This window comes from Diabrotica virgifera, chromosome 5, assembly GCF_917563875.1.
Source record: "Diabrotica virgifera virgifera chromosome 5, PGI_DIABVI_V3a".
In the NCBI taxonomy this organism is placed as follows: domain Eukaryota; kingdom Metazoa; phylum Arthropoda; class Insecta; order Coleoptera; family Chrysomelidae; genus Diabrotica; species Diabrotica virgifera.
The window spans coordinates 17,737,830-17,765,625 of record NC_065447.1 but is presented as its reverse complement, the minus strand read 5'-3'; the positions used below and the strand labels follow the sequence as shown (position 1 = coordinate 17,765,625).

The following is a 27,796-nucleotide window of genomic DNA, read 5'->3' as shown; positions in this document are numbered from 1 at the left end:
AAAATATACCAGTTTGTTGAGATTGCAGTTTGATACTGTTTTTGAAGGAAAGGAAAGAAGATTTACTATTGGAAATAAACCCATTTTGTAAAAGTACAAATTTTCTATGAATAGTTTAAACGATCAAAAACATTTGTAACGTCACATAATTGTATTTTCTACTGACGTTTATAATGTCTAATCCAGAATTATATATACAATTGGTAGAATGTAAACATACAACCCAGTGACGTCACGACGCGTTTTGGGGTGGCTGGTATAAGTTGAATTTTTAGTCGTCTTTAGGGGCCAAATGAAAGACAAACAAACCTTTTTGAAGTTATACTTCTTTAGGCGCGATTGAGAGTAAAATTTCATAATACTGCGCGCATGCGCACACAGACAGTATGGTGTTTAGTTGCTGAATCTTTCAAGTTATGCATAAAATTTATATACATTTGTATAATTTATATATATTTATATAATATATCAGTGCAAGAAAAGGTGTGAAAAGAATATATTAGTGTTTTTAGTAAATAATAGTAGATATATTTATTATAATTTTTGTGTCTTTGGATTTGTTTTCCTCAGGAGTAAGATGAGTATTATTAAAACATTTTATTGTATATTTTATTATACTTTTCACCTTGTCTGTTTGTTACCGTGAGTTGTCATTAGGTACGTCCGAACCGATACCGACAGAGTCTTCGTAACCTATTTGGTATAGCATTCGGCCAGAGATCGAGAGGTCTTGAGTTCGCGTCCGGAGCAATCCTATACTTTTTTTTTTATTTTTTTGAAAGCGGTAAGCACAAAATTAGTTTGGTGTTTAAAAAAATTAAAACAAACTGTTTAAAGTATATTTATTTTTAAGAAATCATATAAGAAGTATAACTTCTTACGTGCGTACAAAGTACACACACATTCTTTTTTTTATTTTTGATACAGGTTCTAAATTATGTTCAGTTGTGATTTATACCATTTTGTTCGAATTTAAAATTTTATGCAAGTTCCCTATTATTGTTTTGTCTAGTTTATAGTTTAGTATAAATACACAACAGTCTTTAACTTTTTAAAATTGTGATTTAAAATACTTTTTTTTCGTAGATATAATCCAAGATGTCGCTTCAAAAGGATTGTGTGTAGTTTACGACACTTACAAATCGGAGGAACTGCTACAAGCTTTGGTGAAGCAGTTGACATCTGGCAGTCGACAGGTTGCAGCTGTGACTTCAGATACAAAATTATTTGAAGAAGGCCAATTGGGTCAGTCACCTACGGGGTAAGTACCACTGCGAATATATTAGTTTAAATTTAATTAAGGTGCTGCTAATATATTATCTGGTGGTCTTATAAGTATCCTCCTTTGCCGATTGGGGCGCTGCGATCTCACAAAAAACATTAGTTCTAGAAAGTCTAATTTTTTTAGGCACACATGTCAAATTTTAGCACGATGTGCGCCATTAGTATATTTTTGGCTTATTGGCAGCTGATGCATATATAAAAAAAAACGATTTTTGATTATTATTTGAGAAATAAAACGATAAAGAAAACAAAAGAAAAGCTGGATAAAAATTATGGGACTAATGCTCCTTCAGACTACATTGTCAAATTTTGATTCCGTGCATTTTGTAATTAGACAAGGCAAAAACGGCGGCTTCGTTGGAAAAAATATTCCCGTGAGATTTTTTTGCATAAACACATTCGTGAGACACCCCAGAATAAGGTTCAAGAAGTCGCCCAAGAGAAAAGTGGTCCCAATTTGTTTAAACAATTTTTTTTAAACAAATTGCAAAAATCAATATTTTTGCCCGGACAATTTTTTTTAGGTTTTTTTGGACCATTGTAAACAAAAAAGGTCTCTTGTAATTTTTCTCTAAAGTTGATCGTTTTCGAGTTATTAGCAATTAAAATTGAAAAAAAAACGAAAAATGGCGATTTTTGAGGCTTAATAACTCTGTTAAAAATTATTATTATAAAAGTCAGAAAGTGACTAAATCAAAGTTTAAAGCCCCTCGTACAAGATCCTGAAGAAATTTGTGTAATTATTTTATTGCTAAGTTGTTATTTTTAATTATTAACAAGGAGCGTCATACACGTCTTAGGCGGCCGTCAATGGTGAGTGCGAAAGAGATGCCATTCCGGTGGTCCAATAGTGCATCCTACTCTCACTCGCATTGACGGCCGCCTCAATACGATCTTACCGCTCATTGTTAATAATTAAAAATAACAGCTTAGTAATAAATTAATGACACAAATTTCTTCAGGATCATGTAGAGGGGGCTTTAAACTTTGATTTAGCCACTTTCTGACTTTCATAATAATAATTTTTATCAGAGTTTTTTAAAAAAGTAATTTGTTTAAAAAACATTGTTTAAACAAATTGGGACCACTTTTTGCTTGGGCGACTTCTTGAACCTTGTTCTGGGGTGTCTCACGAATGTGATTATGCAAAAAAATCTCATGGGAATTAGACCTGGATCCCGCGTAAGAAAGAAAAGTTGATTAATAGCAAGCTGAAAATTTGTTAATAGCTTAACGGTGTCTAGTCGGACAAACTTTGATGCACGGGAACACTGGAACAGGGGAAGTTTTAACTGTGGAGCATGATAAACGTGTCGTCCTGACAAGTTTATGATTGTGAAAAATAGCAAGTTGTTTTTAAGTTTATTCGATAGCCAACTTTATGTAATATATGAGAAAATGTTTGTCCGACAAAAATGTTGGGCATTTTAACGAGTCCGACACGTAGAACATGTCACATCACAGGAATTATGTTGGTGATGAATAGCAGTCTGATTTTTGCATGAGAGTTTAATGAAAGGTTAAAAAAGCAATTGGAAGTTCTGTCCGACAAAATTAATGGGGAAGTTTTCGTAGTCGGACATTCTTAACAGGTAAGATATAGACAAAAATGCTGGTGATAAATAGCTTTCCGACAAAGACGAAATTTAATTAAGTAAATTATTCCTTACCAAGAATGACTGTTGTCGGAAAAAGATAAGGGGTAGATTTTGTAGTCGGACAATTTAAAAAAAATAATTTTTGAAATTTCAATAAGGGGTGATTATTCTATGTCAAAAGTACCTGCAATCAATTACAATCGATTTCTTTCGATTTATCTCAACATCATTTAGATACCTTACTGTAATACATTTATAGTAGATCAGGCAAATTATATTATGGATTGAGTGGTCTAGCTATCTTTGTCTGCCACATGCGCGGGATCGCTTGGTTAAAAGAGATAGATAGACCACCTATCGACTTTTTGCACTGTATTCCCTGTCTACCCTTATGTCTATGAATACATTTCCATTTAAGAAAAACTGTCACTTTTGACAATAATTCATAATAAATTGCAATCGTAGCTTCAAATTTAAACTAATCGATTTATTTTGGCAGCAAATTATTTCTAGCCATGTGATATATTAATTACATTATTATTTCATTTGTAGAAAGTTGAGAAAAATTACGTTATACAATTTTAGTAATAATTTATTTAGGTACCCTTTTTCAATCAAGCAAAGCATTATAGCACGAAGAATGATATTCAATAGAATTTTCACAATTACCTGGCAACTGAATATCATTGAATTGATGACCAAGTATTTTACTAACTTTGTAAAATGTTCGAAAATTACTCAAAAATATTCCGTTGAATGGTTTAACTTTTGATTTGGCGACTTAAAATTTAAACTGTTGACACTCAAAAATATACACAAAAACACTCCATAGTTAATATAAAATTTAATTTCCAACACACGTGGCAAACAGAAACTCAGAGACCATGTACTTTCAAATACTACTTTGTATAGCACTAATGCCCGATTTCACCAACGATACCTAAACAGTTGCCTTATTAAGTAATTCTTATCGATAGGAACTTCCTAAGTCAATACTTAAGAACTATAGCGTTTCACAACTAAAAGAACTGCCTATCTAGGAAATTCTTTCCTAGGTATTACTTCGGGTACGTTTGAACTATTTTTGATAAATAAAAAGAAGAATAAGATGACATTACCTTACTTTTTCGATTATTTGTCATTATTGTTCGTTTGCCAAGTTGGTTTCAGTTTTGTACTGTTAGTTATTTTATTTAGAGTTGTTATTTGTGAATTAGGGTTTTGTATATTATTTGTATATGTATGTACAGTGAAATTGAGGAAAAGAAAAGAGTTGTAAATTTCACAATGTCGAAAAATTAAAGTTAGTTGAATTGTCATTAATGAAAAAATAATTTTAAAATAAATATGTTGAAAATTGCTTCTTTTATTATTAATTTTTCTATACTCACTTTTAGTGATATCATGAATGGGTTTTTGAAACACAACACTAGTTTGTTAAGTAGTAGGTAGACTACATAATTTTGTCAATAGACCTGTAAAAAACTCCCAAAGGATTTTCTATATTTTCCAACACATATTATATTAATAATATAAAAGAAAATACAAAATTACAACTAATATACCTAATATTACAGAATAATAGAAAAATTAAGGTAAGAAGCAAATTATTGACAAACTTCAAAAGTACATTAGTCAAAATTGTAAAAATATAACCTGACTGTCAACGATAAGTAATACCTAAAGTTTAGGGAGATCGAGATCCGTATCCTACCGTAAGGTAATGCTTAAGCGGTTTAGGCAATTCTTATCGTATGGTGAAATCCGTTTTAGAGTTAGGAAATATCTAAACCCACTTAGGTAATTCTTAAATATTTAGGTATCGTTGATGAAATCGGGCAAAAGTGTCACACTGACAAATGCAGCCTTCTAATACATACTTCTAAGCATAATAATTCTTATAAGCACCAAAGTTTTAGACTCTTCACATTTTTCAATGTCGTTTACAGGGTTAAGATTTGAGTATGGAAAAAAATGTATACAACGTTTTTTGTAGGAAATTTTCCGTACTTTCTGATGCGCCTAATTAGAAAACCCTAAGAGATTGCTTTCACATGTTCTTTGACATTTTTTATTGTCATTTTGAGAATATCTAGAACAAACTCCACCCAAAAAAATAATTGTTTTGCAATATATACATGCATTGATACTTACCTCACTGTTTTTGGAGTGTGCATGTATATACAGTAGGAAAAATGAAAGAATACCCATGAACGAACATATAAAACACGCTGTATTTTCCTGTCACCGTGTCACACAAAAAATTGGCCAGCGCAATTACATGTAATAATTCTTGTTACATGTACTTGCACTGAACAATTTTCTTTGTGACACGGTGACAGGAAAATACAGCGTGTTTTATATGTTCCTTCATGGGTATTCTTTCATTTTTCCGACTGTATATGCACATGCAAATATGTGAATATAAATAATAATATACAACTAAAATAGCTTTATCAATATGTGACTAAGTCATTCTGAAAAAATGTTTTTTTATTTATTTCCTTCGATTTGCCCAAACTTTTTGTCCGACATATAACTTTTTTCGTTACAAAATATAATTTGTACATAAACAAATCAAAATTACCTTGCTATTTATCACCAACATTTTTGTCTATATCTTACATGTTTAGAATGTCCGACTAGGAAAATTTCCCATTAATTTTGTCCGACAGAACTTCCAATTGCTTTTTTAACTTTTCATTAAACTCTCATGCAAAAATCAGACTGCTATTCATCACCAACATAGTTCCTGTGATGTGACATGTTCTACGTGTCGGACTCGTTAAAATGCCCAACCTTTTTGTCGGACAAACATTTTTTCATATATTATATAACGTTGGCTATTGAATAAACTTAAAAACAACTTGCTATTTTTCACCATCATAAACTTGTCAGGACGACAAGTTTATCATGTTCCACCGTTAAAACTTCCCCTGTTCCAGTGTTCCCGTGCATCAATGTTTGTTCGACTAGACACCGTTAAGCTATTAACAAATTTCAGCTTGCTATTAATCAACTTTTTTTTCTTACGCGGGATCCAGGTCTAAATATTTTTTCCAACAAACCCGCCGTTTTCGCCTTGTCTAAATGGGCGTATATCAAACCATGTACTGGACTGTCCACGAACTGATTCTATTTTGGCGAATTTAGTGTCCGCAGTCATATAAACCCAAATAAACAACAAACTGATTCTAGCTGATCGTAAAGTGAAGAGGCCCGAATTGGCAGATGCCACAAGAATTAAATATATCTGAGAAGGAATTTTCAAATTCCACATAATTTTATCACATAAATATTCTTCTTATTAAGGTTCCATCTTCTATCAAAGGTTGGCTATGATATCAACAGCAGCAGACTATAACGAGGACCTTGCTATTTCTATACAGCTTTTAATCTCTTGTATTTGTTCTGCGTTTTGACTAACCAATGTTCCTAGATATTTGTATTTATCTATCCTTTCTAACTGGAAATGGAGTACCTCTTTCTCTTTTGAATGTTTTGTAATGACCATGTTAAATGAAAAATATACATGTTATACCTAACCTAAGTTAACCCACAAAAAATATATGTATTAATTTTTTGTAAATCATATTTTACGTTAATTCATTTGTACGCCGTAATTAAACATCAATTTAAAAAAATCTTTCAGAGGCAACTTAACCACCTACAAAGAACTTTGCTCGTTAGCATCCGACTTAAACAAACCCGATTTGATTTACCAGTTCATGCATTTAGCAAACCACAACGCCATCTGGAATTCCAAGAAAGGAGCTGCCTTCGGTTTCTCAACCATTGCTGAAAAATGCGGCGAAGATCTGAAAGCTTTCTTGCCGACTATAATCCCAAAATTGTACAGGTATCAGTACGATCCTACGCCCAATATCCAAGCATCTATGCACAACATTTGGAGAGTTTTGGTGCCAGAACCAGGAAAAATAGTAAGTGGACATTTATTTGTTAATTAAACTGTTCAAGCAATTTAATAAAACTATCAAAATTAGTACTTTTGAGGTTAAAGTAATCTATTTTAGCTGTGTCCAGATAGATAGATTCAATAAGGTGCCATTGAGGACCTCTTCAGATTTATTTTGATTCTCTAGTCCTATAAGTCCTCTAGTTCTATAGCCTCATCCTTTTTAGAAGATGTAATAAGGACGAAGAGACTGACTCTGGCTGTTTCTTCTTCTGGATGACATGAATCTGCACAGGTTATCAGCTTCAACTGCCTATTCAGCTTACAGTGCCCTATTAGTAGACCTACTGGGGCTTCTGTTTCCTGTCTTTGCTTATTACGACTGCCCTATCCGCTTTTGGCGAATGTTCTGTAATGAACTGTTTCGCCTATCTTTGTCCTGGTGAATTCCTTCACCATTCCAGAGATTTGTGAGTTACTCACTTTCTTGTAGCTGTTCTTCTTGCTGTCCTTGTGCGCCGTACATAGTCCAATAAATGACCGTTTTGGAGTGTAATTTTCAGGGGCAACTCCGAATTGCATGAAAATTTGGATTTAGGTTCTACTTACCCTCCACTTCAAAGTTGAATTTGTGCCGTTGGTTGCTTTTACTTGGGGGGTGAAAAACGCGTGTTTAAAATAAGCCCGGAAATGGATAAATTGACAGATTGTAAGCAACTTCCGTTCTATAAAGTTTTTTATGTAAGTCAATACTTTTCGAGTTATTCGCGAATGAAAATGTTGATTTTTCGACAAAAAAAACTACGTTTTCAGACGGTTTTTCGCATATAACTGAAAAAGTAAATATTTTATCGAAAAAAATATTCTTAGCAAAAGTATAGCTTATAGAAAAACGAAAAAAATGGTGTATGAGTAAAGTCTATAAATTAAGCAAAAGCAAAGTTGTAGCTCATGAAAAATACGTTCTTATTCGTCTAATTCCAAACCGATTATTTCAACGTGAAATCACCTAAAAATTTAGCACTTTTTGGGAAAAGCTTATTAACATTTTTAAAGTTAAAAAAAAAATGAATTTATTAACATTTCGAAGCCCAAATCGGGTTTCGTTGTCAAAATACAAAATACTATTTTGGGCTTCGAAACGTTAATAAATTCATTTTTTTAGTAAAATTTTGGCTTATTTCCCATAGAACATATTTAAAAAAAGCTTTACATTTGTTTTTTTCAAAAGTTTCTAGCATCAAAAATAAACGAGTTACACTGAAAAACAGGTTGGCCCTTTTTTTTGGTAAATAAAAATCGTGAAAATCTCCCTCTATTTAGCACCCCAAGTAAAATTAATCGTTACTGCTTTACCATTTACTTTAACTGTATGTGTATTGTTTATATTATCTGTATTAATAAAATTGGGTTTATAGTAAAAATAAATTTTCTAAAAATTTTTGAAAAATTTCCTTTTTTCAAAATAACTTAAAAATTGATAAGAAAAATCTTAAAGAGTAAAAAATGTAGGTTTGGCTATTATAAATATGTTAGTTTCATTTTGTTTTTCCGTAAGACACAAATTAGTTAAGATATGGCTGTTCAAAATTTGCATACACTCGTGCTTAGTGACCCGTTCAAGTTTTTTAAATATACCCGTTTCAAAAATAAGTACTTTAAACCGGTGAAACTGACAGATCATATAAAAAATAGATAACTAAGTAAATTATTTGTAAAGCGGTAACGATTAATTTCATTTTGGGGAGCTAAACACGGTGAGATTTTCATGATTTTTTTACCAAAAAACGGGGTCCAACTTTATTTTGAGCGTAACTCGCTTATTTTTAATGCTAGAAACTTTTTTAAACGATTAAAATAAAGCTTTTCTTCAACACTTTAAAAAAGTTTAAATGGGTTTTCCCGAAAAGTGCTTAATTTTTCGGTGATGTCACCTTGAAATATTCGATTTGGAATTAGACGAATAAGAACGTATTTTTCATGAGCTACAACTTTATTTTTACGCGAGTTATAGACTTTACTGATACACCATTTTTTTCGGTTTTTTATAAGCTATACTTTTGCTAAAGATATTTTTTCGATAAAATATTTACTTTTTGAGTTATTGGCAAAAAACCGTCTGAAAACTTAGTTTTTTTGTCGAAAAATAAATATTTTCAATCGCAAATATCTTGAAAAGTATCATTGACTTGCATTAAAAAATTCTATAGAACGAAAGTTGCTTAAAATCAGTCAATTTATCCATTTCCGGTCTTGAATGTATGTTTTTTCACCCCCCGAGAAGGGGTGACTGTCACCCCCCAAGTAAAAGCAACCAACGGCACAATTTCAACTTTGAAGTGGAGGGTATGTAGAACCTAAATCCAAATTTTCATGCAATTCGGAGCTGCCCCTGAAAATTACACGGTATCGCCGTATTTCCCGTTCATTTACTGGGCTCACAAGGGTTCCGGTCCAACAAATGACATAGATGAGCTTTGTTTGACCATTTTATCTACTTTTTCAGTGCTCTTACGACCATCATGCTCACGTGTCCAGGTTACCGTAACCTTGCTACGGTCTTCTAGTTTATTTAGGGCACCACACAATACCATACTAGCTTAGAATTAACCTCTACAGAATTGAGTGTCTTAAGCGCTGCCTGGCTATCTGTGAAGATGGCAATTGAACGGTACGTTCTTTCCTGCCTTCCTATTTCTTCCACGCAGTGATAGATTACTGTTATTTCCACCTGGCAAATTATCACATGCTTTGATAGACTTTCCTGTGCCTAGCTTCCTACTTTCTTTTTAGGGTCATCTTCAAAACTTACAATAATCTTGTTTAGGACCTCGTCCTTTTGATTAAATAAATTCGCATAAAATAGAGTAAATAGAGTAGTTATATGTATATTATTTGTATTATTTTTAGATAGATGAATACTACCATGAAATATTGGTGGATCTGCTAGCAAATATCAACTCTCATCAATACAGAGTGCGACAATCTTGTTGTTTGGCACTACAGGATTTCTTGAAGGGATCATCCAATCGATCCATACATGATGCTGTAGATTACATGGACGATTTATGGTCTAAATTGTTCAGAGTCATGGATGACCATCACGAACAAACGAGAATAACTGCGAATAGGACTGCTAGAATTTTGAGTAAGGTAAGTTTAGGAGATTGAGTTTAAAAATATATTTTTTTCTAAACCTAAAGTCTTACTTAAGAGTTACTTTTAGTGCTATTACTCTCATAATTAGCATCAGCGCCAAGCTTATTCGCTAAGATAATTGAACTTTTTGAACAGTATTATTATTAAAGTCCGGATTATAAGCATGACAGAAAGGTCAAAATAAGCACTTATACAGTATGTCCCTGTAAGTTGTATCCATATGGAAAACTTTCTTATTATTCATTTTACGAAAAATAGTACATTGTTTACCGGGTAGGAAAAGCTTAACATTCCTGGACGACTGTGAAGATTGCTAAGTCGAGGCGCAAGCCGAGACTTAGCAACACAGAGTCCAGGAATGTGGCTTTTCCTACGAGGTAAACATACTATTTTTCCGCAAATCGTTTAAAATTCGACAGATATTAATTGATTTTAAAAAAACGCGATAATTTTATTCCCAAATAAATGGTGCTTTGAAATTCCTAATAAAATTACTTGGGTTACTATGGAAACGTATTGAGGTTGAATTATCATTTATGTAGAACACTAACAACTGTACGGAAATATCATTTCCTTACAGTAAGGAAGTCCTGACTTTTTCTTCAAGAAATTTTGACAGGAATGTCAAAATTTCCTGGCGATTTGCGGAAAAAGTTATTCTTTTAATTTTATAAATTTTATACGAGGTATGTCAGAAAGTTTGAATTTCACTCAAGAGTAAAGCAGCTTTATTTTTGACAATATTGAAAATTGCTGTTACGAAAAGTTGTTTGGAATTAAAAACTACATTCTAATATGCAATTACATCTTTCTAATTGAATTTTTTTTTTTTTTTTAAATTATGGATAACTAACATATTTTCAGTTATTTCAATTGTGATAACTTTTTTATTATTAATTTTACGAAAAAAAGTGATTCTTAATAAAAAGTTCTGGATGGTCTAAAACCTAAAATACAACCATCTTATATAAAATTTTATCAATTTTATACGAGGTATGTAAAAAGATAAATTTAGATCAAAAGTAAAGTACCTCTATAGTTCAGAATATTTCAATTAGAGGGATGTAATTACATACTGAAATATAGTTTTTAATTCTAAATAACTTTTCATAATAAGAATTTTCGAAATTGTGAAAAATAAACATATTTTACTCTTGAGCGAAATTCATATTTTTTGACATACCTCGTATAAAATTGATAAAATTTGACATAAGATGGTTTTATTTTAGATTTTAGACTATGCAGAACTTTTATTAGGAATTACTTTTTTTCGTAAAATTAATAATAAAAGAGTTATCTGGATTGAAATAACTGAAAATAATGTTACTTTCCATAATTTTTCAAAAAAAAATTTTAAATTAGAAGGATGTAATTGCATACTAGAATATAGTTTTTAATCCCAAACAACTTTTCATAATAGAAATTTTCAATATTGTGAAAAATAAAGCTACTTTACTCTTGAGTGAAATTCAAACTTTTTGACATACCTCGTATAATATTCAAAAAAATTTATATTTGATGGTTAAATCATAGGTTTTGGACCATGCAGAGCTTTTTATGAAGAATAACTTTTTTTCGTAAAATGAATAATAAAAAAGTTTTCCATATGGATACAACTTACAGGGACATACTGTATAAGCAAAAAATGTCGCAAAAATAAGCAAAGTTTTTATGAAATAAGTAAGGTTCAAGAAAAAAAAAGTGTAACTAAACATGGGTATAATGATATAAATATGAATAAAGGACATTAACATTAAATTACATTTATTTTTAATTATCCTATTATTAACAATAAATAAAAAATTTCCAAAGTGTTAAGCTAGAATATAATAAAAAAAAATCGAAAAATAATTAACATATTAATATATTTTTTATTCATGGCCATTAGCATAAAAACAATTAACAATAATATGTTTTTCAAAATTTTCTTGTAAAAAGCTATGTCTTCTATCTGTATACATATATTTATACGTAGAAAAAGTTTTTTTCAACATCTGCAGATATGATTGGTGCGTATTTAAATTTAGACAAATGTACCGGTACTATTTTACAATATAATAAATTTGGGCTCTCTGCAGATAAATATTAGTTTATTACATGACAGGTATAATGATGGGTTTTCCCATTTATCTCTTAAGCCTAAGGGATTAAAATTCTTATGGTTTATTGAATTATTACAGTTTTATAGTTCTTTATACTTCATAGAATTTTGCTTAAGACTTTGAAATTTTTAACATGAAATTTCACTATAATTTATCATAAGAAGAAAAATAAACAAAGATAAGCAACATATCTTTAAAATAACCATTTTACTAAAAATCCTTATTATAAGCAAAAAAGTAAAATGCTTATACTCCGGACTGTAATTATTATAAACATTTATTTTATTTTGTCCCATTCTTTCTAAATATGTATCTATTAACCCATATTCTTTCCTAAATTTTAGCTTTGTATACGTGGCTGTGATATTAGTCAAGGAAAGGCTGGTGTAAAGATGGTAGAGGCTATTTTACCTGTTTTGCTCAATAACGGAATAACTAATAGTGTTGCTGAGATTCGTCTTGTGAGGTAAATATAAGTACTAGGTTGTTCAATAAGTTTTGCGATTAGATAAGAGAAACACAATTTTATGACTTGAAATACACTTTATTATTAAGTATAGTCTCCCTGAGCATCAATACACTTGTTCCAAGGAGATTTCAATTTATAAATTCCATCCCTGAAGGGAGAATCAGGAAGCACTGCAAAATAAGCTTCCACAGCTGTTATTACTCATTATTTGATGAAAAACGCTTTCCACGCATAATTATTTTTGGGTTTTGAAACAAATGGAAGACGTTACGAACCAAATCTGATTAATACTGTGGATACTCCAACAATTCGAACTTTAATTCATGGATTTTAGCCATTGATAAAATGCTCATATGACCGGTGCATTGTCCTGATGAAAGAGGATTTTTTTCTTTTGCAAACTGGATCTTTTTTCACGATTTTTTCCTTCAGCTGGTCCAAAAGGTTACAATAATATCCAGAATTTATTGTTTTATCAGTTTGCAAGTAATAAAAAAATCCTCTCACATCCCAAAAACTGATGCCAAAATCTTCTTGGCCGGTTTCTGGACACAAACTCGTTTTGGAGTCGAAAAACCAGATTCTACCACTCTTTTTTTGGTTTAACCTCTTGTTTTGATTCAGGATCATGGTGATAGACCAAGACAAGATCTATTGTGATGAATCGACGCACAAAATCTACTTTATACTTTCGAAAACGCCCTAAATATTGCTGAGAAAGTCGCATTAGAATATGTTTGTGTTCCGTTGTCAGTAAATGCGGCGCCCATTGTGACCACAGCTTTTTGAAATCCAATACTTCGGCCAAAATATTGCTTACACTGCCCAATGAGATGCCTAGGAATTCTACTAAATCACTTTCAGTTACTCGACGAGTTTTCAATACCATATCCTGTGTTTTTTTTCTACGATTTCTGGTGTTATTGCTGTTTTTGGGCGTCCTTGACATGGATCGTCCAGAGCCCACTTCACTTCAAATCAGGCCCGAGGCACTACACAATTTTCGGGCCCCTAAATAATTTAATATTAATAATAACTTTTTTAAATGTATTAATTATGTAACAATAAATAAAATTTATATTTAAACAATTAAACATCGTTTAATTATAACTCTTATTGTTATCATTTATCATTTCCTGCTCATAAAATGAAAGAATTTTGAAAATTTATTTTGTTATTGTAATCAACATATTTTGTTTGGTGATCTTTCCGGGCCCCATTAAAATACGGACACGAGGCAGGTGCCTCACGGGACTAGTGGTAAAATAGGCCCTGGGATCGTCTTCAAGGCTTGAACGACCACGTTTAAATTGAGCAACCCACTTTCTATAGTAATAATTGAAGGCGAAGAGTCCTATACACTTTCAACATTCGTTCATAAATTTCCGTTGCTTCTAAACCTTTCAAAAATAAAAATTCAATCACTGCACGATAATAATTATTGATTATTTCCATTGTAAAAAATACTGTGACACATCGATACTAAATGGCTTCTAAAAAAATAATGAATTGACAGATTGAGATAAAATTTCACATACTTCACATAAGAGTGTACCAACATAAAAAAATAGGTTAGCAGCAACGCCCTCTCTTATCGAACCGCAAAACTTATTGAACAATCTAGTATAATACTGTACTTATTTTTATGTCCATAACTTATAAAAATGTGGATTTTTTATTAAAAATTTCATAAATTAACAAATGCAAATTGTTATAGTTTGCAGACCGTGTCCGAACTTGTCAAGTCTGCTGGGAAACAACTTAAACAGTTCTTACCCAAACTAATTCCCGCACTTCTTCAAGCTACCGGAGAATTGGAGTCCAGCAAGTTGTCGTATTTGAGTACCCGTTTGGGTGCCCAGTCTGAAGCGCAAGAGGCAGTGGATGAGGCTAGGGCTTCTATCGCTAAATCACATTTTACAACGGAAACGGTTTCAAAGGTAAGTAAGCCTTAGATAGTACTTTTCTTTAAACATTTAGGCTCTTAAATTATTTCATTCTCACAACATTCTTATAAGGTTGTTTGTCATGTCTTAATTTTTGAAAAAATTTAAATTTTTTTTAAGTTATACTTCTTTACACACTGACAGAAAAAACGACAGTTTGAATAAATATTAAATAAATAATAAAATATAACTTTTATAAGTATCATTCGATAGTAAATTTAATTATATAAACTAAATAAGATGGTTCAAAATAAAATTTGAATATCGTTTGAAATTAATTTATTAACAACTAACGTTAATTCACTATTAAATTAATATAGTCCCAGGAAAACTTTGAGCATTTATTTTTCAAATTTAAATCAAAAGAAGGATAACTTCTTATGTGCGTACATGAGTACACATACACATACTCTTTTTTATGCGATTTGAATAATGATTCCTCAACTGTATTGTATGATTTTTAAGTAGAAGTGAAAGAAATTTAATTATATTGATAAATGTTCTGGTTTTTATTTTTAGAGCTTACAATTTGCCGATGCCTCTATTTTAGAAGAGTTGATACCGAAAATAGTGGACTTGGTCAAAAGCTCTGTGGGTTTAGGTACTAGAATCGCCTGTGCCCATTTTATAACACTACTAGTGGTGCAAATGGGACAGGATGTTCAACCTTATACAGGTTTGTATGTAATGTATTTTATTCAACAAAATAATAGTAATTTAACTGAAAACTTAGTACAACATACGAGGGAGTTAGGGAATGGAGAAAAAATAAATGTGGTTTAGGAAGCGCAAAAAGTTAGAGGGGTTGTAGTAAAAGATATAAACCATTCCAAAACTAATAAGTAATTAAATAAAGAAACGTAAAAAGTAAAGAAAGAGAAGAAAGAAAAGTAAAAAAATCAGAATATTAATTATGTTCTAGTATCTTGTGGAAGTACACTTTCAGTTTGTTTTATTGTAGTTCATAATTTGTTTCATATTTTAATGTATATTCTTTTCCACTTTTAGGAAAGCTGTTAGCTGTGCTGGTCAACGGTTTGACAGATCGAAATTCGGCAATCAGAAAACACAATGCAACAGCTATAGGGCATTTGGTCTCTACAGCCAAGGATTCTAGTTTGGAGAAACTATTTGCTAAGTTACAGAATTGGTATTTTGAAAGAGAAGGTAAATATTGGGGTTTAAAAAATATTTATTTTGTCTTCACATAAATATGTTGAAAATAACTCACTTTTTCTTCTTGTTCATGTATCCTCTCCTCATAGGATATTCTTCTTCTTCTTCTCATATCACTACAACCCGGGGTGGGTCATGCTTGACTGCACACTCGCTTCCATCTCGAACGGTCATTCATGATAGTTGGGTTAGTGGGTAGCCCCATTGTTCTTAGATCTGACCATATATTGTCTCTCCATCGCATTCGTGGACGTCCTAAGAGCCTTCTTCCTATGGGGGCTTCCTACCAGATTAACTTGGCAAGGCGGTTATTAGGGAGAAGTTTGGCGACTATTAGCTGGAATTCTTCACTATCTTGTGCTAATCGTATAATTGTGCCGGGCTCCCTGATCTCTAGCTATTTGCAGCCAAGACAACTTGGACCAATTCCTTTCGTCCATTGCTTCGTATTCCTTCGTATTCCTTCGATCTTTTCTTCAAGGACTAAGTGCAAATAACCATACTTATCGTTTCTAAAGATAGGGTCAAAATAAGCTTCTTTTCTTCGTTTGACTGTTTTCAAATAACTCACTAGAAGTTTCTTTCTCCTTAAAACCTGTAATTGTGTTGAATTATTATTAGATATTTTCCCTTTGTTTTCTCTTTTTTGTCTACATATTAATTTTCTTTCTTTTTTAGCGTCATAATATGTTATATTTTCGTCTTTGTTGTTTCAGATTTTTTTTATTTTCATTTTGTTTTTCTTGTCTAGTACTCGTTTGCAGTTTTTGGTCTCCTTCTAATTTCTGTTTTTTCAATGCTTAGTTTTTGTCCCTTCTACAATGGTTGTTTAACCCTTTTCTTGGCAAACCAAAATAAAAATGTAAAAAGTGTGTTTTCTTTCTATTAATGCCATTCTAGATTCATTTAAAAATTCATGAAATAGAAATTTTACCTTTAATTTATTGCTAAGTACCAAATTTGAATTTATTACAAATTTGTTACATTTCTAAATATGCGATGATTTTTTATAATTCAAGAAACAAAAAACAACTAAAATGTACACTTTCTATTTATAGGATTTGCACAATCTAAAACAATCACCAAAATAAAAAAATACACTATTTCTTACAAAAAATTAAAAGTTACTAAAAGCAGTCGAGGACGTTCTCAAAAATTTATCAAATATATCCAACAGATGACAGATGGCATCAATTAGAAATGATCAGAAATCGGGAATAATAAAAATATAAGCCAACTATTGCCATTTAGGGATAGTTTTATATTATTAGTACAAAATATGACTAACAAAATATACCTCAAGTTACCTGGAACTTACCTAGGACCTAAAATGAAAATGTTACAAATTTGTTACATTGCCAAGAAGAGGGTTAAGTTATCCCTCATCCTTCTTCTAGATTGTCGGTATTTGTTCTTTCCAGTCTCTAGTATTTATTTCTCCTCTAATTATTCTGTTACGACTTTATCTTGTAGGTGCCTTACTTGTATTTATTTTTGTTACTCCTTTAGCTTCAGACGGTTAAGAATCTATTGTTTTTATGATCTAATTGATTTTTCGTTTCGTTAACGAAAATAAGCCGAATGACAACAAATAGGGTAGTCAGAACAGCGAGAGACGGTTCCCCAATAGGAAGAGGATAAGTGGGAAGACCACGAAAACGATGGAACGACAACTTACTAGAGGCACATTGAAAAAACAGACAGAGTCATGTCTATACAAAAAAAGATGAAGAAGTCAACGAAAATCCATGTTACTTTATGCATATATTTATGATTAATTGAGTATTATTTTGGTTTATATTCTATTGCAAATTCTATCATTATATACAATATATCTACTATTTTTTAGACGATTCTATAAGATCTGCCTGCGCTCTAACCATACAATCAATAGGAATACACAACCAGGAGATTCTCAAAACGTACGCCGAAGTGATACTGCCGTTAGTGTTCTTTGCCATGCATGCGGAAAAAACACCGGAAACAGAAAAAACCTTAGAAATTTGGAATGAGATATGGTCAGAACAAAGTCCAGGAACTGAGACTGGCATCAGACAAAATTTGAAAAATATCTGCGATATACTTAAGACTGCACTTGAATCTCCTTCGTGGACCATGAAAGCACAGGTAAACATCGGTATTTGCTAGTATTTAAACCTTGTATAAAAATGATTCTCAAAAATAAAAATATAACTATGTACTACTTCTAATGGGTATGAAACACAATTTTAACTGGAAATTTGTCACATTTTACGTTTATATTTACATCTTATTTATTTATTTATTTATACGGGCAAGCCCAATTCGGTAATACATTAATAAGATATTGATAATTACAGTGTTGAATATATAAGAATAAAATGAGAGAGTACAAAACATTTAAAAAGACATGACAAAGTAAAATAATTACAAAACATTAATTACTAACAAATAACAAGGTTATGACATTGCTAAATATTTAATTTGGTTAAATGGTTCTTAAAAACATCAACAGAGTTACCAAAAAGTAAAAGGTCACCTAGGGAGTTAGCAAGTCTTAGTGTTCTAGGAACAAAAGTAAAATATGAGTAATTATATCTATGAAAAGAAATATGAAAGGTTTGAATTGGTCTTGTTGATCGTGGTGGAACAAACAACAATATTTTAGCAAGGAGTTCAGGGCAGTAATATATGCCATTGATAATATTAAACAATACTGTAAGATCTTTACGCTTCCTACGGACATCCAGAGAAGAGATATTCAAAAATCGTTCCATATCTGTATAATTATAATTGATGTGTTTTTTGAACCCAATATATCTAAGAAAATTATGTTGAACACTATCAAGTTTGTTCTTGAGGTGTAAATAATGTGGGGACCAAACTGGAGAACAGTAGTCAAAGTGCGTCCTGACTAAAGAACAATAGAGCATTTTAATAGTGAACACGTTCGTGAAATCACGAGTTGTCCTTTTAACAAAGCCAAGCATTTTCATGGATCTTTGAGTAATATTGTTGATGTGATGGTTAAATAGTCTTAGTCATAGAAATGTCAAACATACTCTATTTTTTATTTAAAATTGTAGTTTATTACCATTAAATATATTAGTTAATATAAAAAGATTAATTTTGACTAGTTTTGAGGAAAAATGTTTATTTTAGATGTACCTAGATTTGTGGTAAGCTTTCCACTTATATTTATCACTTTGTGGTAAATAATGGCAGATGTTGGTATTTAAACTGTCTTTTGGTGTTTAGTTAAATAAATTCATAGTCAACGTCTTCTGTTTAAGAACTTTATATTTACATTATAAGACGGTTTCGAACCACAACTATCAACGAATAACAGTACTGATCTACCTAACACTATTTCGACATATTCACATCTAATAACAAATACGAATGCCTTACACCTGATGGTCAATGTTTTATACACTTATAAACATTGCAACATCACGAAAATTTCACAGACAAGTAATGGTTTATGATTACTTATGGTCAGTAGCTTTAGATAACGTTGATATAGCAGATTTATCTGCTGTACTAAAACAGTACAACTAAACAAGATCAACCATTTTCAATGGGAAATAAGCCACAATTTTACCAAAAAAATGATTTTATTAACGTTTCGACACCCAAGTCGGGTGTCGTTGTCAAAATACAAAATAATACTAAATTAAACAAAAATGTTGTTGCTTAGTAAAAAAATTCTTCTAATAATTTATTTAATCTGACTCATTTATATCGGCAATTCAGACATGTATTATACATTTTAAAGTAGAAGACTTTAAAATGATATTGCCAATATTGATGAGTTTGCGCTCCTGGGACGACTTTACTAAAAGATACACTCAGGTGCAAAAAAATCGATCCACTAAAAATTTGGTCATTTTTGAAGTTTCGAAATTCCTAAACCTGTTGTTCGATTTAGGTGATTTTTTACCACGTTATAGCCTTATTCATTGACAATATCGCTGTAATAATATTGTTGCTAGACAGTCAAACTGTCATTGTATACTGAGTGTACGAATCAAACTGTGTTTTTTTCTCAAAGTTCGCATCACCTTTTGGGCTATTCTAGCACTTATAAAATACTGAAATTAAAACCTAACTATAGCCTCAGGTTTTCTTAACATTTTGTCTTTCGATTCATTCGCTTATGTTGGATAATAAAAAAGTTAGGTACTTTAACAACTGGCCATGTTCGTCATCAGTACAGGGTTTTTTTGAAATAAGTGCGGCAAACTTTAAGGGGTAATTTTACACATGAAAATAATGACAGTTTGCTTACTAATCACATGTCCACAAACGCTTCGTTTCCGAGATACGGGATGTTCAATATTTTTTTACAAACTGACAATTTATTTATTGCTTTAAAACCAGTTGAGATATGCAAATCAAATTTGGTGGGTTTTAAGACGTAGTTATTGCACATTTTTTGACATACAATTAAGAATTTTATATTCACCATTGGCGTGCGTACGGGTAATATTATGGGTCATAATACCCGTTTGCGCGCCAATGGTGAATATAAAATTCTTAATTGTATGTCAAAAAATGTGCAATAACTACGTCTTAAAACCCACCAAATTTGATTTGTATATCTCAACTGGTTTTAAAGGAATAAATAAATCGTCAGTTTGTAAAAAAATATTGAACATCCCGTATCTCGGAAACGAAGCGTTTGCGGACATTATGATTATAAAGCAAATTGTGATTATTTTCTCATGTAAAATTACCCTCTAAAGTTTGTCACACTTATTTAGAAACACCCTGTACTGATGACGAACATGGCCAGTTGTTAAAGTACCTAACTGATTCATTATCCAATATAAGCGAATGAATCGAAAGACAAAATGTTAAGAAAACCTGGGGCTATAGTTAGGTTTTAATTTCAGTATTTTATAAATGCTAGAATAGTTCACAGGGTGATGCGAACTTTGAGAAAAAGGCACAGTTTGATTCGTACACCCGGTATACAATAACAGTTTGACTGTTTAGCAACAATATTATTACAGCGATATTGTCAATGAATAAGGCTATAACGTGGTAAAAAAATCACTCAAATCCAACAACAGGTTTAGGAAATTCGAAACTTCAAAAATGACCAAATTTTTAGTGGATCGATTTTTTTGCACCTGAGTGTAGTTCATTTGATTACATGAAATCAACCCAACTCAAGAATATCCGCCACAAAAAATCATAGCATGTGATCTGTCTTTAAAAAGACAACCAAATGCGACGGTGGCAGTAAAATTGTCTTGTTAGAGATTCCATAGTAAATATTGAATAATATTCTTTGTATAAATTTCCCATAAATTCCTACAGTGAACAAATATTTTCAATATTTCAACACATTAGAACCTTGTACCTGTCCCTTCAAAACTAGTTTGTTACCCATATACCAGCCAACTATCTTTCCCGCCAAAGAACAAAGCTAGAAGCTACCCAACTACAAACTAAGAGAGTCTGTTACCAACCTTTGCCAAGAGCACACCGCATTTTAAGAGCGGTAGTTTTCGTCTGTTTCTCAACAAATCTAACCAAATAATTAGTGTCATAGCTTTATTAACTGTAAGTAGAAAAAAGATAATGTACATCTTATTTAATCACCCATCATCAAAGTCGCGGTGTTGTCATTGCACCTAAACGATTTGCTGTTCCAACAAGTTAAACTCTACGCGGTATAAGCTGTCTCACAATAAAACTTATAATTTACACATACAATTAAACTTATAATTTAAACATATAATATCTTCTATCTCTCACGTATCCTTCTATTCATTTAACTCGTCAATATACATATTTTTTATTGTTCTGTAAACAACATTGTGTGTTATTACCTACCAATCATTCCCTATCCCTTGTAAAGAGTAATCCTTATAGGTGCTGCATTTCCAGCAGCTGGTCCTTCGAAAAAGAAGAATTCCCAAAACTTGTGTGCGAAAACCGAACACTGAACCAGCCGAGTTCGCTACAGCGAGCTTCTTAATCGCACATTCTGAATTGCCGATATAAATGAGTCAGATTAAATAAATTATTAGAAGATTTTTTTTACTAAGCAACAACATTTTTGTTTAATTTAGTATTATTTTGTATTTTGACAACGACACCCGACTTGGGCGTCGAAACGTTAATAAAATCATTTTTTTGGTAAAATTGTGGCTTATTTCCCATTGAAAATAGTTGATTATAAAAAAGCCATAAGGAAATAACTTCAGAACAAAACTAAACAAGATGTATTAAAAAAATTAAAAATGAATTTTTCATGTATGTAAAGTATATTTTGGTATTTTAGGCTGCCAACGCTGTGTCTACAGTTGCCAACAAACTAGGAAGTTCGATGGATGCCAAACATAGAAACTCTTTAATAGAGATCCTACTGGCTGGTTTATCTGGGAGAACTTGGAATGGAAAGGACAAACTTTTAAAAGCGTTGGCTAGTATCTGTAGCAGTTGCCAGTGAGTATATGAGTATAATTATTACTTTTCAGAACAGCCTTAATACAAGTAAGAAAGAAAATAGTGAAAATATGATGCAAAGTGGACTGGGAAACAGTTTTTGTGAGTAGTAGCACTTGAAAATTATTTCGCTCCAATAAAAAGTCGAAAAATAGTTGTTAAAAATCAGAAAATATATACAGAGACCAGAAGAAAAAACGAGAAAAAGAACAGAAAATCACGAGCAAAACTCAAAAACTATAAACCAACATACATACATAAATAGTGTAAACAACGGTATTGGGTCCGTGCAAGTTCGGCAAAGCGACCTCTATTTCTACGCTCTGTACTTTTATTCGCACTTTTAATTATATTGGCCAATTATATTATTCCTGGTTACTGGATAATTGTCAAGACCATAGTCCAAAAAAATAATATGAAAAAATAAGATTCAGGTTATGTTATTAAAACGTAAACAATTGTATGTAGTAAATAAAATTAGTTATTAAAATGCAGTACTGCAAGCAAAATACAATTAATTAAATTTACCTTTATATAATAATTGCATATCATATCGATATTGTGGAGCAATGTATAATTTTTCTGCTTCAATGACAGAAGGTATGAAATATACGTAAATTTGACAATTTCAATTGACAATATGAATTATTTAAGATAGTTGCAATATTTCTCCGCGACTCGCTCACGGTCGCTTCTCGTTTCCCTTCCAAGTACTTGCACACCGCGAATACAGTGAACATTTCAACTTGACAATTGACAGATAAGTAGCGGTAAGGTTACGAAACCTAGCAGCATAACGGCGACGTTGCCTGATTGTGAGAGAAATCCACAGTAGCCTAAAATTGAAAATAAAGTTGAAATTAAATTTACAAGGTAAGAACTCAAAAAGAAACAAACCTTTCGACAAGCTGACTGTAGTGTTTCTATCGTTGAGTAAAAATGGAGGAAATGATGAAAATATCAATGAGCTCTAAATAGGGCTTTTCATTCACAGTCATTTGTTTCGAGTTTCTGTCATGTGTCACATAATATTAACCCATTAACGCCCAAATTAATTTTTTTTTGAATTTTTGGGTAATTCTTATATATCTTAAAGATGTTGGTTAAAACTGACTAAAAATAATTTTTTTTCTAAAATTTATGTACAGGGGTTAAAAAAATGCTGATACCATATGGTATCAGTGGGCGTTGAAGTTTATTTTATTGCAAAAATTAAAACCAAAATTACGTGTTGGTAAATAAAAATTACAACATGTTCTATTATTCATTTTGTATGAAATGCTGCAAAACAATTAAACATAATCCCACGTTACAATTTTGGCACATTGTTCGGCCAAAAGATTTACAATCTGTAACTGCATATCGTCTTCAAGAAAATCTTATATGAAATGATCTATAGCATCAAACCGTGCATCTGGAAAAATATTTTTGTTAAGAGCAGTTCTTCTATCCCTTTTTGGAGCGGTACCATACTTGTTCAGATAAACTTGAACGGTTTCCCGTCGAAAATCTAGATTTGATGTATTACGATTTTTTTCTGTATAAATACCATGCGTTCTGTATTCGCGGTGTGCAAGTACTTGGAAGGGATACGCGAAACGATTGTGCGCGAATAGCGGAGAAAAATTGCAACTTTCTTAAATAATTCATATTGTCAATTGAAATTGTCAAATTCACCTACATTTCATACCTATTGTCACTTAAGAAGAAAAATTATATATTGCTCCACAATATTGATATGATATGCAATTATTATATAAACGTAAATTTAATTAATTGTATTTTGCTTGCAGTACTGCATTTTAATAACTAATTTTATTTACTACATACAATTATTTACGTTTTAATAACATAACCTAAATCTTATTTTTTCTTCTTATTATTTTTTTTGGACTATGGCCTTAACAATTATCCAGTAACCAGGACCATATGATTGGCCAATATAATTAAAAGTGCGAATAAAAGTGCAGAGCGTAGAAACCAGGTGTCGCTTTTCCGAATTTGCATGGTCCCAATAGCTACGTCTATTAGTCATATATAATTCGGTAAGAAGCTACTCCTTGGTCCATAAGATCAGTTCCCCTATCTTTTTATTATAGGCTTCAATTCATTGAGGACGAGGCAGCAATATGTTTCTTTTTTCGTTCTGAGAATATCTCCGAACCTGTCGTAATGGTTGGACACAGGATGTGTAGAACACATTGTCACTACTGAGTTGGCCAATTGGCCATCCAACGAACTTGTAGAATACTATTATTTTTTTCAATCACTTGTTCATACTTCCCTCGATCCTTTTTTTAAACAAATTTTTGCTAGTCAAATTGCATGATCGGGATATACGATTTTCTCATGTCGTGCCTACCGCTCCAAATCCTAGATTACGAAGGAAGGAAAACAAGCTTACGCCGGCAAACGAGTTATTTGTATGTAAGAAATGGTAAATTCGGTTCTTTTAGTTCTTGTAACATAAGAATCAATGGTGTTGACGCTTTGGCAAACAATTTCTCCTAAACGCCCACGGATACCATATGGTATCACGCTAATTTAGGGCTTCATATCAAAAGCAAATTAAAATTGATTCAAAATATTTATGCTCAAAACAAATATTTCATCTATTTACAATAGCGTTTATATCAAACTTCTACTAAAATATGCAATACTACTGCGAAAATATACTTGCGCCGTCGAACATCCACAATTTCGACTGAAAATAAAAACTATTCAGGAAAAAAAATTGCACTCCAATAAAATATACAGCAATCGGCTTACAAATGAGATAGAATGAAAGTCTGTCATGTCTGCTAACCTTGAAACTTAAAATATTCGAATTCCCACTAAAACAATTCCAGTGGAGCCTCAATAATATTGAGAGGGATTTTGATACCATATGGTATCCGTGGTTGCTAGTGGGTTAATATATCTACGTCATACGTTATTCATATACCAATGATACAAACCAAAGACGTATGACGTAGATATACTAATATTATGTGACATGACATGACAAAAGCTCGAAACAAATGACAATCGATGAAAAGCCCTATAAGAGCGGCAAACATTCCAGCAGGAATAAAAGGTCTTGATAATGATGATGAGAGGCAACATAGAAGGCCGTAGAGGTGTAGGAAGAAAACAAGTTTCTTGATTAAAAAACATTCGCGAATGGACTCAGATATCAAATGGCGGACAATTATATTCCGTATTCCAGAAGATCGAGAAGCCTTCGCAGTGATGATCGCCAACGTCGGATAATTCTGATATGGCACCTGAAGAAGGAGAATGATGATCATACAAAGTGGAACCAAAATTAACTAATACCACTACTTGAAAAACTTGGTATTCTCCTGTTTTTACAGTAGACTCCCTCTATAACGAGAACTGAAATGGCGGACTAATCACCTCGTTATAAGTTGATCTCGTTATATCAGACAACAATAATGTTGTGCATACTTATGAATCTATAGTTTTCTAAAACAATAACTTCCTATAGTGAAGCCATTTGGAGCAATATAAGATGCTAAATATTGCTTCCTCAACAATAGGGCTTCGCCATCATAAATCGTAAATTTCCTACAATATTCAATATCGGTCGATAGATAAACAGAACAGGAAGAAGTTTATGATAGGCGGTGGATTTTATTACAGCACTGGCCTCGATAATCACACATATGTCGGGAATTTCTGTATACAGGCAGCTGGTGTATTTATTTATAGCCATTACTGCGCTAAAATAGCTAAAGAAACATATTCTTCGATTTCATTTTTCCTCGTTATAACCAAATATGCCTCGTTATAGAGGTGTTACAGTTCAATTGGAATTTCATGGGACATCTAGTGTACCTGGTTATAAGCGAAACCTCGTAATACCCGTGTTCGTTATAGAGAGAGTCTACTGATATGATTTTTCACATAATTTCTTGTGTTAATCGTCCGATGGTTGTAATTTTTATTTGTTTCTCGTTAATTTTTAAGGGAAAATGAAAATGTAGTATGTCAAAGTGTGTAAATAATTTATTTCCTTAGCTGAGCGCTTTCGACATAAACGTCATCATCGGAGCTAATGGTCAAATACTAAAAAAGTACCGCTACATAGAGGTGTAAACAAGTGCATCTTAGGAATGTAAATTTGATTTTTAAATTGTGAATGCTAACTTAGTCCTCCGTACAACAGCAAACAGCAAAAAAAAAAAACAGAAAGAAACGGCCACATACACGTTGCACAAAAACATATAAACTTTTTTCATGGTACGGGTGTCGATATCACCCGTCCATCCTTGGCCTAGTAACAACAGCTGACTGACTAGGCCAAGGATGGACGGGTGATATCGACACCCGTACCATGAAAAAAGTTTATATGTTTTTGTGCAACGTGTATGTGGCCGTTTCTTTCTGTTTTTTTTGCTGTTTGCTATTGTACGGAGGACTAAGTTAGCATTCACAATTTAAAAATCAAATTTACATTCCTAAGATGCACTTGTTTACACCTCTATGCAGCGGTACTTTTTTAGTATTTGACCATTAGCTCCGATGATGACGTTTATGTCGAAAGCGCTCAGCTAAGGAAATAAATTATTTACACACTTTGACATACTACATTTTCATTTTCCCTTATTCATTCAAGTGTGTACAAACTTATCAGTCTTTCAACTATCGTTAATTTTTACCAGAAAACCATTTAATGTGTGATTTTTTTAATTTTTAGAGACGCAATCAAGGCTGACACTGACATCAACACATCGAACATAGTAGAAGCAGTTCTGAAGGAAAGCAAAAAGGAAGAAATAACCTACAAAATCGTAGCCTTACAATCACTGGGGGAAATAATATCGTCTCTACAAATTGATAAATTTGAAGATGTGTACACCATCATACAAACAATTTTGACAGATCAGAATAGTAAAGATGAAAGTGACGATGTATCTAGCGAAGAAACGAATAAAAATAGAGCAAATAAAATCAAGTTGAAGGAAACCGCGTATGATACGTTAGGTAAAGCTTGGCCCTCGAATAGTAAATTTACTCAAGAGAAGTATAGAGAGCTTATAGCGCAACACACTGTACAATGTCTGCCAACAAACACAAGATCCGTTCAAGTTAGTATTGTAGGCGCACTCTATGCATATGTGGATAAACTATTGCTCTTATCCGAAGATAACTTGACTGATGCAGAAAAGGGAAGCTTAGACACGATCATTAAAGATGTGTTAAAATCTGTTCAGTGTGCTTTAAGCGTTGGAAAACACACTAGGCTAAGAAAAGAAGCTTTAAATGTTGTTTTCTGTTTAGGCACCAAATTGAAAGAGAAAAATAGGCAGCAGGAATTTGACAATTTAAGTAAAGTGTTTATGGAACTTTTGCCTGAAATTGCCAATGATAATACGCCTGAGGTTAAGTCGCGAGTCACCGATATTAAAAAAATGTTTAGTTAATTTTATTAATTTATTATTTAAGTATTACTTAATAAACGGTTAATGTAAATTTGTATTTTTTTATTGGTTTACATATAGCTCCTAAATATATGCAAATAACATATTCACAACTAACGAGCCACCGAAAAAAAAAACCATTAAAGTAGACCTTGGAATAAACCTGCTTTCTTTCGGATGATTAGTCACTCCAGCACAAGAATTTCAAAATAAATGGAAATAAGTCTTTTATAATCTAATTTTTACGTATCTGTTGATATTATTTCTTTAAAACACGAT

General features: G+C 31.9%; 1 protein-coding gene across 1 annotated transcript in view; it reads left to right on the top strand.

Annotated features, from left to right (window-relative positions):
* The window catches only part of LOC114332448 (proteasome adapter and scaffold protein ECM29), a 69,229-nt gene extending 41,660 nt beyond the window's left edge, over nt 1-27,569 (top strand). The window contains exons 15-24 of the mRNA XM_050652321.1: nt 1,087-1,261; nt 6,535-6,823; nt 9,709-9,951; nt 12,404-12,525; nt 14,246-14,468; nt 14,994-15,150; nt 15,483-15,641; nt 17,500-17,777; nt 21,928-22,091; nt 26,794-27,569. Of these exons, the coding sequence (XP_050508278.1) occupies nt 1,087-1,261; nt 6,535-6,823; nt 9,709-9,951; nt 12,404-12,525; nt 14,246-14,468; nt 14,994-15,150; nt 15,483-15,641; nt 17,500-17,777; nt 21,928-22,091; nt 26,794-27,520 (2,537 nt within the window). The 3' untranslated portion in view covers nt 27,521-27,569. The remainder of the gene's footprint in view (nt 1-1,086; nt 1,262-6,534; nt 6,824-9,708; nt 9,952-12,403; nt 12,526-14,245; nt 14,469-14,993; nt 15,151-15,482; nt 15,642-17,499; nt 17,778-21,927; nt 22,092-26,793) is intronic.
* The last annotated feature ends 227 nt before the right edge of the window (nt 27,570-27,796 follow it).